Source organism: Strix aluco, chromosome 11 (genome assembly GCF_031877795.1).
Source record: "Strix aluco isolate bStrAlu1 chromosome 11, bStrAlu1.hap1, whole genome shotgun sequence".
NCBI lineage: Eukaryota > Metazoa > Chordata > Aves > Strigiformes > Strigidae > Strix > Strix aluco.
In genome coordinates, this window is record NC_133941.1 from 626,005 (window position 1) to 639,742 (window position 13,738).

Genomic DNA, 13,738 nt, shown 5'->3' on the forward strand with positions numbered 1-13,738 from the left:
CCGCTACGCCCGGCCCCCGGAACCGCGTCGCGGGCGGAACCGCGTCGGGCGGGAGGCGCGGGCGGCGGGGCCGTGTGGGTGTGGGACCGGCGCGCCACGTCTGAGGAGCGCGGCCGGGGGACAGCCCGCTCGCCGCCATGGTAGGCCCGGCGCGCCGGGGGGGGGCTGCTCCGTGGGGCGGCCGCGGGGGGGGGGGGCTGCTCCGCGTTCGGCCTCGGGGCCCGCGCCGCACCGGGGCCCGGCACAAGGTGTCAGGAGCCCGGCCGCCGCCGCCTCCTCCGGCGCGCTGGAGGGGCCGCGCCGGGCGGTGCGGGGCCGGGCCGGGCCGGGCTCTCCGGGCAGGCCGCGATGTGCTCGCTCTTGTCTCCTCCTCCCCCGCAGGTCTCGGTCATTAACACCGTGGACACCTCTCACGAGGACATGATAGTAAGTGTGCGGGGGGCTGCTCCCCGTTCACGGAGCGGCCTCGGGGCGCTCTCTCACGGGGGGTGAAGGAGCGCGGTGGGCGAACCTGAATAAAACGGTGCGCAGGGGGGATGAGAGGGAGAATGCGGTCTGAAATCCTGATAGTGCAGTTTTATACTGTACGGACAGGAAAACCCAGCTACCGGGGGAAGGGGGAATGACCAAAAACTTTAATTTTCACGCCTAGGCTTGTTTCTGTGAAACAGTAGGTACACGTATACTAAACGGTGCAGAGCTTCAGCAGATGACACTCATTTTCCTTTATGCGGGTGTTTCTGGGAGCAGACATATAAGTACGGGTAGGAGGAAACTTTTCAAAGGAATTTGTAGAAGCAAGGAGCCCAGTTAGATAATGAAGTTTCAAACATAACTAAGAGGTGTCAGTGTTCTTACACCCACTTTACATATTAAGAAACAGAAATATGTAACTGGTCAAGGCTTTATAGTCAGTGGCGCTAATTTCCCATCCTCTCCTGCAAGTGCTGTGCAGGACTGCTCTGAATTCCCGAGGTTACTCCTGCATGACATTTGTATAGTTAGTGACAACAGCAACTGGGGAAATAAATTACTTAAGTGGCTTGTCTGGATTGTTTAGAAACTATCCCTTTTACCCTGTCGTGCTGGGACTCGGTCCTCTGTTCACAATTCTTACAGCTACTTTTAAAACGTAAAAAGGTCTGTTAACAAAGCGGAACTCGTGCCTGCTGACAGCCGCTTTTCCATCGCCTTGCAGCACGATGCTCAGATGGATTACTACGGCACTCGGTTAGCGACCTGCTCTTCAGACAGATCCGTGAAAATCTTTGATGTTCGGAACGGAGGGCAAATCCTCATTGCGGACCTGAGAGGGTAAAGTGTCGTAAACAGAAGATTTTAATCTGTGGACATTTTTAATATTTGGTCATTCTGCCCTTTGGTAACGTAAGACGCGTGGTGAATTCTTCCAAGGTAACAATTACTCTGGCTGGTTGTTGCTAAACAACTCTTCAGAGCTGTGAGGGGGGACTTAGAAATAACGCTGGGACTTTTTCATTCATTACTCCTGTAATTTTCAAGAAGTAAACTCATAATCTTAACTGCTAATATAAGGATAAATGTTTGGAATTGTTTCTGATGCCAGTGGCTTTGTCTGACAGTCCTGTATGCTGGTTTTCACCCTGGCATTACTGGTTCTTGGTATCACTGCATTAATCGCCTACAGAACATGGATCTCCAGTACCGATGGCTGTGAAACCTCCGGGCTGGAATGGAGTTTTCCCAGCTTTTCCAAACAGCGTTGTTTCTTGCAGGCATGAAGGTCCCGTGTGGCAGGTTGCCTGGGCTCATCCGATGTATGGAAATATCTTGGCTTCCTGTTCCTACGACAGAAAGGTTATTATCTGGAAGGAAGAAAACGGCACTTGGGAAAAGACGTATGAGTACACAGGGCATGATTCCTCAGGTATGTGGGGACTGGAGCTGGGAAGTGAGGCTGGGGGTATGAGAGGATTCAGGTAAGATCAGAATAAATCCATCCATGTTAAAGAAGAAAGCCTCTACCAGACAGATGGGGGTAAATTAGTGGAGAGACAGTAAATCTATTCAGCATAAACAGGACATTTACGTAAGGTCATATTTGCTGCATAACCTGCCCTGATTCATAACATGTTTGTAGGAGTTGTTTTACAAATAAATCGGCTTTCAAATAAACAAGGTGGTAGGGTACTGAATTCTTGAGGAAAATATTGTATGTATCCACTACAGGAAGAAAGGAAAAAGGTGGATTTTAGCATGCTGCGTTTTGGTTTACAATGGAAACTTTTGTTCAGATGATTGGTCCTCCTACATGCAGATCTGAGAAGGCTCCAGCTTTGTTCTGTTACTGCTCTAGACTTCAAGTACTCAGCTTTTCTTCTAGAGTCAGCGATACCCTTCGCCGGTGCTGGGGATAGTCAGTTTTTTATCTCTCATTGAGTGCGCTTCTGGTGTTCTCATTCTAAAAGGGTGCCAAAAGCAAAGGCAGTTTTCTGTCACTCAGTAAACAGTGTTAATTGACCGGCTTTGCTGAAATTCAGGAATGCCAAGACTCTTACTCTTAGCTTGCAAAGCTGCTCGCTTCTAGTGACCTGCACTAGCAGCGGTGAATTGGTCAGTCCGAGGTGGTGGCTGTGTTGTAACCCAGCCTGTCCCCCCCTTCACAGTGAATTCTGTCTGCTGGGCACCACATGACTACGGGTTGATCCTGGCCTGCGGGAGCTCTGATGGGGCCATCTCGTTACTGAGCTACACGGGGGACGGGCAGTGGGAAGTCAAAAAGATCAGCAATGCGCATACGGTAAGTCTGTTCCTTTGGAGCAGTGCAGAGCTCCTGGAGCTACAGACAAGCACCGAGCTGAGGACTCAGAGAACTTGCAGACTAGATAAATACTGAAATACAATGAAATGATGTGAAACAGTTTCCGTAGTCAAGAATAACTTGTTTTAAATGAATCCAGAGTGGAAGGTATACTGTAGTCACTAAAATGAAGTAGAAAAGGAGACATGTAAAGCATTGATAATACCTGTTTATTAAGCATTATTGTTAAACACAGTGCTGGAAGCTACGTGGTAGGAAGTGGCTTTGGTACCCAGAACACCTGTACAAATTGACTCTGGAAAAACCGCAGGACTCGTGTTTTTCCCAAAATAGTGGGGATTTTTGCTTAAGCAGAACTTCATGAGCTAACGGCAGTGTCTCTCAGTAAAGGGTAATTGGGCTCTGAACCACGGGTTCCTTCTACTGCATTCCTAAATCTTAGCAACTGGGTATGTCTTGGGTCTTTTTTCTTCTCCACTGTTTACATATCCAAGATGATATTTGCACATAAAACAGTTACTTAGCTACCTAAGGCTTTCTGAATAAGTGCATCACTGAGACTGGGCTGTATCTGGATTTCTTACTCATCTGATATCCATCTGGCATTGTGCAAGACTCCTATTTTCCTAAGATGGGCTTATTCCACCTCCCCAGCAGAGAGCATGCTAGGTGTCCTTTGCCCCTCAGCAGCTTTCATTTATTTATTTAAAGTAAGCAACTTCTAATAATGATATTTTTCCATTAACTAGATTGGATGTAATGCAGTTAGCTGGGCTCCTGCTGTTGTACCAGGAAGCCTTATAGAACAACCGTCTGGTCAAAAACCAAACTACATCAAAAGATTTGCATCTGGTGGCTGCGACAACCTTGTCAAGATCTGGAAGTAAGTGCTCTGTTGACAGACTTAAGAACTTATAAAACCTGATACCCTTTATAGTCTTTGAATGTCCCTGTTAGTATCTCAGGTAATATTTTCAGCTTCTCTATGCTTTCATCTTTGAACTATTGGTTTAGAGAAGTGCTTTAAAATGGACACAGCTTAGTGATGTGCAATTTCTCATGTGGCTGTAGCAGTGTGTCAGCCCTGCTTCATCTTCTCTTGGAAAGTGGCTTTCTAATTGTCTTTGATGACCACTGTCACTTGGACAATAGCAGATTTCTGCACAGTAACTGAAGGTCAAACACTGCCTGTAGTGCTTTCTGTCCCCTGGAAGGGATTTTGTCAGTTGAAGCCACAGAGCTTTTTGGAGAAGAGTGGGGAACACTTGTGCTTTGTGTTATCTGGATAACCTGGGAGTCTGAAAGCTACCAAAGCCTTCCAGAACAGGAGATGAGAGATGGGACTGGCTGCTGCTGCCACCCTCCTGAGTGTATTGGTGTGTTTCCAGGGAAGAAGATGGTCAGTGGAAGGAAGAGCAGAAGCTGGAGGCTCACAGCGACTGGGTTCGAGACGTAGCCTGGGCTCCATCCATAGGTTTGCCAACAAGTACCATTGCGAGCTGCTCCCAGGTGAGGCTTCTGTCAGGGTGAGAGGCAGCTCTTGGTGCCCTCGCTTCCATTTACTTCCTTCCCCCTTTCTCTAGGAAAGGAATAGTGAGGCTAGAACTGCTGTAACAGGTCCTCTTGGCAATCCTTTGCTGTAGCTGGCTTTGTGCCTAAGAGCCTTTGATTCCTCTTCCTCCCAAACTCAGAAGTCCAATAGAAGCGTTTCTGGACAAAGGTTTGTGCGTGCATGGCTCTGTACCAAGAACTACCTTTTATTTTGAAAATCATGAGCAGGATGCTCTCACTGTGAGGAAGACCTTCAAATGAACATTGTATTTTAATGTCTGTAGCTCAAATTCACTGAACTTCCAGCTAAAAATACTGTTTTCTAAGAACGGCAGTAATTAATCAACTCTGATGTCCTCAACCTTCATATTGACTATAGTGTTCTTGCTGCTATAATTCTGTAAATGCTTTTTTTCTATATCACTAAGACTCCTTGGTAAGCTGCTAACTTGCTGTCATGTGACTGGAAAGCAAAATCTCATTCTGGGGAAAAAATTTCAGATGATTGAAAAGTATTTTGGGAGGTTTTCTGAGGTGTTTGCAAGTCACCTTTCATGTGTAGTTTTTCCTATCAGAGAGTTGTACTCCTGTCTTGCTTTCAGCTATAGTAGGAAAATGGCCCCTTTGTGTGGAGCAAAAGTCCACGTAGACATATCTAGAGTTCATGTTGGAGCTGTGATTTGTGCAGTTGAGGTTTTTTGGTCCAACCAGCTCTGCTTGCTTTCGTAGGACGGCAGAGTGTTTATCTGGACATGTGACGATGCCTCTGGGAACTCGTGGTCACCAAAGTTGCTGCACAAGTTCAATGACGTGGTCTGGCATGTCAGTTGGTCCATTACTGCAAATATTCTTGCAGTGTCCGGAGGAGACAATAAAGTGAGTACTGCTGCGTGCCATGTTTTTGGAAGAGCTATGATGAGACAGGCCCTCGTCACTTTTGTTTAAGACAAGGCTGTGGTAGATTCTCCCTTGCTGCAATGGTGAAATTTTTTCTTTTGACTTATCACAAGGGGAGGAAGACCCTGACCTTTGGCAAACTACTTGCACTGTCTTCTTAGTCCTTGGGGATTAGAAATGCAGGCTTAACTTTAATTTGTAGGGTACTAGCTATTGACATACTCTCCCTTTACCACTGGATGATTACTCAGTGTACAGCAACAAGTAACTTGATGCTTAAAACGACGCTGCAACACTTGACTTCTGTAACTGTAGGCGGAGGCCAAAGCAGTGACATGGTAGCTGTGAGGAAAGGGGCAGCTGAGGGTGTATTAAGGCTGAAATGTCTCCCTGGTCTGTTTTTGAGGTGACGCTGTGGAAGGAGTCGGTAGATGGCCTGTGGGCGTGTATCAGCGATGTCAACAAGGGCCAGGGCGGGGTGTCTGCCCTTCCCGAGGGGCAGCAGAACGAGCAGTGACACCTGCAGGAGCACTCCAGCTGCACCGAGTGATCACTGCGCCTGATCCGCAACGTGTCGTGAGCCGGATGAGAACTGATTTTATCTAAACTGGACGTGAACATGGGAAACAATCATCCAATTTTATGGGCACTCTAGAACTATTGCTGGGAGGTTACAATATGTTGGTAATCAGCCTTAATTGACATTCCCTTAAATTTAAGGTAAAGAGCAGAGCAAAGTACTGTGCCTTATACTACTCCTTGATGCCGCAGAAATTGTACCCTGCTTTTCTGGTTTAGGGATCAAATTTAATTGGATTATGCTGTGCTCAGACTTGGAAGCGCTTGAGGAAGAAGAGGAGGCGGCTGTGCAAGTGGTGGGGTGTGAACTCTTTGTGCAAGGGAACAAGCGCTCTGCCCCTTCCCAGGCCAGGACTGTTTCATGTGAGGGGAGGGGCTGGTGGAGTTTTCTGCAGTAGATGATGGCAAGCAAGCTCGCCCTTCTGGGAGTGGTGAAGTGGTGCTTAGAGCTTCCCGAAAATAATGTGCTTGGATAGGTGAAAGTCTCTGTGCTTTCCCCAAAAGGAGTAGTGGAATGCATATGTCTTTTGCTGTACAATAATCTCAAACTTGGTTATTGAACATCAATAAATCAAACCATAATTGCAAGAAATTTTTTTTTTAGCCACACTTCTGTACTGCAGGGTTTTTTTTTTGTTGAGGTATCAACAGAATAAAGTCCTCTTGGTTAATGCCTGGTGTGCTGTGTTTAATAACCTTTGCGCAGGGCCCGTGTCGAGGCTGTCCAGCCTGGTGTGCTGTGTTGTCCTCCCAGCTGTGGTACCAGCTTCCCGAGAGCTTCACGCAGTACACGTGTAAGAACACAGAGTTCTGCCTTCGGTTGCCCTGTGCCCTTCAGGCGGGGGCTCACACAAACCACGTTTCAGTGTGCCTTCAGCTAAAAGCTGAAACACTTCCCCTCTTAAGCAGGTGAAAGTACTTAACTAAAAGGTCACTTTTTTCCTTTATTCTTCAGTCACACTGAAAAAACACAAGTGAACAATTCACAGCCTTCCTCTTTCTCCAAGGTAGTGTTGCCAGGCCTGCTCTTTGTTTTGGCACCTCCATTTGTTTTCAGCTCCCTTATCACAGTTAGTAGCTTCCCCAGTTTTACCAATTTTGCTGACACCAGGCACATTTCAGAAGTTTTTTTCTTTTAATATTTGGATATTTTCACAATCTGATTTACAGCATGACTGCATGATATTTGAAATAATCAACCAGGAAGCCACAACTGAGACACAGAAAGAGGAAAGCTCTTAAATCATGTTTGCGGAAGAAAAAAAAAAAATGCAATTGCATCCCCAAATAAAACGAGTTTTCCCACTCTGCAGATGTCCTAAAAGATGCAGAGTCTTATTTGGCCAGAGCACAGTTAAGATGGTTATAAATGGCTCCATGTGACATTTTCTCCAAGAGCAAACCTGATTTCACTACATTCCTCCTCATCTTCCCATCTTTGCACATTTCCCACGCCTTCCTCAATCCTAGTGCTGGAACTTCGTGGGACTGCAGTGCAAAATGGATCCTGCAAATTAGCCAGGTAAAGTCAAATACAAGCAACAGCAGTTGCAAATCTGTCATCCTTCATCATATATTGCTTCTTTTCTCCTACTCTTTCTCAAGTAAATAAATAAATAAATTCCCAATTACTCTTCATGGGATGTCTCTAGACCCTCAGCCACTGCTACTAATCTTCACCAGAGTTTTAAAATTTGTTAATATTCCATTTTTAGGGTAATGAAAGCAAAGTTTCTTAGGTATCATTTTCAGCTTCAGCCTTCCAGCAAAAGAACAAAATCTGATAAAACAGAACCTGGGAGAGAACACAGAAAAGAAGGAATGCACTTAAAGGCAAAAATGGGAAATATGGCTGTCACCACAGGTCAGGAACGCAGCTCAGCTTCTCCATTTCTGTTACACCACCTCAGATGATAAAAAGGGTTTGGGGCTTTTCCTTTTTAAAAATACATGTTACAGCTATTAATTAATTTTTTTAAGGAACAACGTTAATCCCACAGGAAAAAAGGAAACTCTCACTTCACTCCCTACACATTTCCATTATACACAAAAATAAGCACAGCAACAGATCTATGCAGTTTTCAATTTTTTGTTGATTTTGTTATCTCGCAGGCAGGCCAAGTTTCCAATGAATTTAAATACATATCAGATTGCATTTCCAGGAATATTGTAGTGCAGAACAAATAATCCAGACAATATATAAAGTGTTTCAGAAAGCCGCTGTTTGGTGAAGCCACGAAGCTAACCAGGTAAAGTTTCAGAGCGTTTTCAGCTTTTGCCAGTTTTCCTGTGTAATTCCTCTCCACTAACCTGTCTGTTCCACTTACTGTTATCTCAGTTATAGAAGGAAACACAGCAAGCAATAGTCTCTTTTGGACAGGAACTTTTTACCTTTAGCATGGAAAAAACTGTTTTTGCCTTATACATCCATCTTTAGAAATAATTTCAGGTCAATCAAGTAAGGAGAAATATTCTCGCTGGATTTGGATTCAATTAAATACAGAGGTTGTAAAATACGTTTAATTTCTCAACCTATGTTTTCAGGTTTGACACCCTGCCTCAGCAAGATAATCATGTTTCTCAGAAGCACTCTGCTGGGAACTGTTCTTTTCAGCATCCTCTGGACAGAAACTACTCTAGCTGGCTCCAGTTTTTTAAGCCCTGAATATAAAAGAACACAGGTAAAATAATCCAGAAAAATATTCTCTCAAGTTTATCCTCCACTGTAAGTCCTTAAAACCAGTATTCTTTACAGCGTTCAGAGGTTCTGAAGAGTTTCTGGAAGAGGAAGGAGTTCTTCCAAAGAACTTCTGTAACAAATCACTAGCGCTGTATTCGTGCTATGAGAATACATATCTAATCTCATTCACTAAGAACTAATAATCTGAAAAAAAGTACAATTGAAGAGAAAGCATGCATTTAAATAATTTGTTGGCATCTTCTTTGGAAATTAACTCGAAGGTGCTTGCTCTTTAATGAACCCTTAAACCAAACACCTATTAAAGTGAATGCAGCAATAGTAGTACAGTTATTACAGACCTACACATCATACATACGTAAGTGTATGATGCCTTCAGCTAATTTGCTGCATCTGTGTTAATTACCAGTTCTAGCTTGCCCGCTACGGACTATTTTGACTATGGAAAGAATATATAGATATTATTTTGCTTGCTTTCTAGCAACAACAGGATCCAAAAAAACCCACAGCACAATTACATCGTCGAGATGCAGAAGGCTTCTGGGATACAGATGAAGCAGGGGCAGAAGATGACAGAAACAGCATTGAAATTAAGGTCTGTAGTCTTCTTGCTCAGATACGAGTTTAAGGGGTGGGATTGGGTAACACAATTTCTGTCACAGGAGACAGTACAAATTAAAACTACAATCACGCTGAACTTGAAATGCAAATAGGAAAGGGCACATGAAAACTGCCAGCATTGATGGTATGAAATGATTTAAAATTAGCTGCAGTAATTCAGATCATAATTTCCTATTTAGCATTCACTTATATTTCAGAATTAACATATAATAATGTGAGTTTCCTGTAAAGTTTCTTTCCCCCAGTTTATTGTGCAGTTTGGTCTGCAGTGGCCGTACGCCCTGTTTCTGCGATTTTGACGACATGTCTCAGCACTAACTGAATAGATGGAATAACTTTCCATACCTCTTGCTTACTGTCATTCCCAGGAATAAAATGAACTTGCAGTGTCCTTGTCCAGAACTTGTCTGTTAAACTCTGTCTTTTAATGTTTTTGTAGTTTAATGTTCCCTTTGAAATCGGTGTCAAGATAACAGAAGCAGAGTATCGAGAATACGGACAAGCGCTGGGAAAGATGCTAAGGGAGGTGTTTGAGGAAAATGCTAAAGGTACTGCCAAGTCATAAAAGCAGAGCTTTTTTTTTTTTTTGTATAACAAACAAACAAAAACATCAACAGTACAAACCAAACAACTCTTATAATCTCATTTGTCACGCAAGACATTCAGAGCAGCGTTTCAGAAGTGACTGGGACGACATTACCATTAAGAGAACCACTAAAGTATCTGACGCTCAGAAGCTGCTAGTTGAGCTTTGAAGAATCACATCAAAGCCTATTAGGCAGAAGGGGAAGGCTTCCTTTCTTCACTACCAATCTTTTTTTTCCCCCTTGCCCCCAAATCCCAGCATTTCCGTTTTCTCAGCTAAGACCTTCACAATCTTCATGGTGAAAAGTATTAAAAACTTTATCGTGACTAAGATGGTTCTGTCAGATCCGCTGATAAAGTTCTGATGACCAACTCCCAGCACAAGCTGTTTTTTACCCTTATAGCCTGTTGTACTTTACTTGCACTCACCCCTGTTAAGCTGATCTTTAGGAATCTTCTGTTTTAATGTTTATGTGAGTCTTAATATGTGTGTTCCACATTCCAACTACAAATTGCTTCATGCTTCCGCTTTCACCCTGCTTCTCAGGCTCCCAAGCTTTTCTCTAAGCTCCTCTCTCTGTTTCCCCCCCGAATTCCTTCCAAAGGGCAACATCTGTGGCCTTGACACAAATAAGACCATCTTATGCATATCTGCCCTTATAGAATGTAACTCTGTGAAAGCCACCTTATCTTCTGCCGTCGGCTGAGCACTTGTAGAACTTTTAGACAGATTATCAAAACAGGATTTTCAGAAAAACATAGAGACTATCAAAATAATCTTTATCTTTTGCCTTTTCAGAAACTCAGATGAAAAACTGAGGCAAGATGAAGGACGATGACAGCACTAGATGGCCTGATTTGGTTTCAATTTTACTTTAAAATGAAATTATGACTCATTTCACAACGCTAAAGAAGAAATAAGTTTGTGACCCTAGCAGTTTGCCCTGACAGCCTTTGGAATGGATGACCTTTTAAGGAAGAATACAGGACCTAGAGCCAAAAATAATGAAGGGCAAGGTTAATCACAGGCTGACATGTAGGCTTATTTTCTTATTTTATCTCTTTTCCTTAGTAAATATAGTGATTATTCTAAATGGTGTGTTTGAAGGCTAGATGAATCCTTTCTAAAACTGGTGGAAACCTCTTCTTACACTTCTATACACATCTATAATAGAGAATAAAGCTTATGCTGAAACTGCAATTACTTGTGGGGTTGGTTTTTCTTTGCTTGTTTAAGAGCAGCTCAAACTAGACAGTTCATGTAATAAACTACACAAACTAAATGGACGGGGATTCAGCTTTCAGTTGCCAAATTAGCTGCATTGCCAAGGGATTTGTTAATACAGATCTTATCAAGGAAACCATCTAATATCTCTTCCAGTTTAAAAAAAAAAAAAAGAAAAGAAAAGAAAAAGAAAAGAAAATTAGTTTTCCGGTTAACTTACTTGGATTCAGAACCGTCCATACTGGTGCATCCATCAGAGGTACAGGGGAACTTTTCATGCCTTCAGAGGCATAAACCAGTATGCTCCAATGTAGTACATGTTCTCTGTGCCTCAGCCCGTACAGACACCTGATACTCCATGAAGACCTAGAATTTCCTTCTGAAGACATTCTGTGACATACTCTAACAAACAGGCTAATGTGACAAGGGTAAATACAACTGCAATTTTTATTAGACTTATTCTCTTTTCCTGTCACGGAATTGCTCACCTGAACGAAGTGATCCCTTTGGTGCCACCAGGACCATCTTGTGCTGTACTCCAGCAGAAAGCAAATGACAGTTAGAAGCAAAGGGGGAAACGTGAAAAAGGAGTAAACAATTCTTAGGAGGCTAACCCGGGGTGAGGGTGTGGACACACGCTTTCTGAAACCTGCAGAATTGTTATGAAGAGTCAGAAGGAGCACTGAAGTCACATTTGTTATGCTGAACTCTAATCATCACTTCCACAACAGATCTACTGCTTGTGTTGTTTTTATATTTAATGTCTTCCAAGCATATGGCATGGAAACAGTCAGCCAATAAGCTGCCCAACAGCAGAGGAAGGAAACTGTCAGCCAGAGATACTGCATAAATCCTTTCTTAAAATAAGCAGCACTGTAGTTAGGATCACTGTTCCTAGATTTCTGACAGAGTTGGGCAGGACACAGTCTACTCACTAAGAAAAAAGATGGCTAAGCTAGTCCCCAGAACAAAAACTGAGGCACAAGCTATTATGCTGTGCTGCTTAACCAGCTTATTGAGCAGAACATTCTAAGGTTGTCCAAAAAAAAAAAAGCAACACAAAAAACCCCAACAGTGTTTCCTGGTGGTCTAGAGGAAAATCTTTAGACCTGTAAATATGAGCAGTATTTTCTCCTTTGCAAATATGACATCAGCCTCAAGAGGGTAGCATAACCTTGCAGTGCACAATGGTCTTAAGGCCAAAACAGGTCTCGGGAGCTTTCGAACCTGCCTAGCACAAACTGATGCTCCCCGGTTTATTCCAAGTATTCTGCTCAGAGAGATTTTTTATGCAGTCTCTCTTGCTTTGGAGGCAGAAGAAGAAGTAAGAAAAGCAGCGAGTTCCACAGACGTGCTCCAGGAATGGTTCTAGGACACTGTAGCTGCCAGTAAAGCAGTGCCCGAAGAGCCAAGCCCTGGACTTGCGAGATTACAACCTGCCGGCATCCACCGCCTCCCGGGTCAGCCTGCCGCAGCCTCCCACCACGCATCACCAGTACAATTCCTTCCCTCCTTCCAGTGTCCCCCTGCCTTCTTGTTCGCTGCTGCCCTGCCCTGAGCTGCAGGTGGACGTTTCTGCGGGGCAGGGGTGGTTGAGCCGTGTGCTGCTCCGCTGGGCATTCAGCAGAAGAGCTGGAGGCTGCTCCCAAACTGGGCAAGAACGTGGCTACCCCCAGGGATGCTGGTGGCCAAAGCGGCTGTGCTGGGGAGTGGAGCTGTGCTGCAGCACCCGCACTGGCACAGCGTGAGGCTTGGGGCAAACACACCCCCCCCCCGGCCCAGCGCTGCCTGCCAGCCCTGCCCTGGGGACATGCAAGCAGCTGGACATGTCCCAGCCCCGTGCCAGGCCACCTGCACTGCCTGTCCCTCTGTCCTGGGCCATATAGCCCAGGTCTCTGTCACAGACACACTGTCTCTGCCCCTTATAGCCCCTCTTATCTTGGGTAAGGATTGTCCTTACCCTCTCCTGGGAAGCTTCTCTCCTTTCAAGGAGGATGCAGTTGGTAGGAAAGACCTGCGAAGGCCCAGGCTACACAAGTTCCAACGTGGTTTGTTTACCAGGAGTGTCCCACCACATGGTCTGCCAGGTGCCAGCTCCCTCCCAGCTCACAAACCTCACCCCTTGGTGGGGTAGGCAAGCCCAGGTTCCCTGCCTCTCTGCTCCCTGCGCAGGTGCCCCGAAAGAGTGAGTCCTGCCTGACCAGGGTGCGGACAACCAACTGCTAAAATCAAATAAATCATCATTAACCCACTGGGCCAAAGAACATGCACGGTACTCGGGGAAGGACGAGGGGCATCCGAAGCCAGAGGGGGGCTGCCTGTTGCACCCGGGGCAATGCAGACAGGTCCAGGGGAGGAGAAGAGGGATCAAACTGGTGATCCCAGAGACATCCTTAACTTTCCATTCTCCTTGGCAGTGCCACCCTTTCTTCCCCACGTCCCTCTTCTGCCTGGCTTTGCAGGCAGCCCAGACCCCGGAGGGTTCAGTGGAGCTGGTTGTGCCCATTACAAAGCCCTTGAGGCTGATGGTGTCTCTGTGTCTTTCCCTGTCCCGAGGGGCTCTGCTTGATCAGCACACACCTCAGCCCTCTGGCTGCTGGGCAGCCTCGGGTCCAGCAGCTATAAACAGGCAGGGTGAATGCAGGCAGCCCCAGCAAAAAAGGCCCCCAGTCCCTGAGGAGAGCTACCCCAATTCCAGAAGCCGAGAATGCAGCTGCCTTCTGCCACCCTCCCTGGGTGGGTGCAGCCTCCTGCACTGGGCACCCGGAGCCCATTCTGCCCC

At 45.3% G+C, this 13,738-nt stretch overlaps 2 protein-coding genes across 3 annotated transcripts; both read left to right on the top strand.

Annotated features, from left to right (window-relative positions):
- The first annotated feature begins 47 nt into the window (after positions 1–47).
- Positions 48–6,498, top strand: SEC13 (SEC13 homolog, nuclear pore and COPII coat complex component). Its single transcript, XM_074835893.1, has 9 exons — positions 48–140; positions 382–426; positions 1,199–1,314; positions 1,755–1,906; positions 2,646–2,779; positions 3,550–3,683; positions 4,189–4,309; positions 5,081–5,227; positions 5,655–6,498. Exons 1-9 carry the CDS (start codon positions 138–140, stop codon positions 5,763–5,765), a joined length of 963 nt encoding a protein of 320 aa, XP_074691994.1. The 5' UTR covers positions 48–137; the 3' UTR covers positions 5,766–6,498.
- Positions 6,499–6,580: 82 nt separating this feature from the next.
- Positions 6,581–10,995, top strand: GHRL (ghrelin and obestatin prepropeptide). Of its 2 annotated transcripts, XM_074835895.1 has the most exons (5): positions 6,581–7,349; positions 8,372–8,508; positions 9,007–9,120; positions 9,586–9,694; positions 10,531–10,995. In XM_074835895.1, the coding sequence occupies exons 2-5, from the start codon at positions 8,401–8,403 to the stop codon at positions 10,548–10,550; spliced, it is 351 nt and encodes a 116-aa protein (XP_074691996.1). In that variant the 5' UTR covers positions 6,581–7,349; positions 8,372–8,400; the 3' UTR covers positions 10,551–10,995. The 2 variants fall into 2 exon arrangements, with proteins under 2 accessions (XP_074691996.1, XP_074691995.1); XM_074835894.1 differs by having other exon boundaries at positions 6,581–8,508.
- The last annotated feature ends 2,743 nt before the right edge of the window (positions 10,996–13,738 follow it).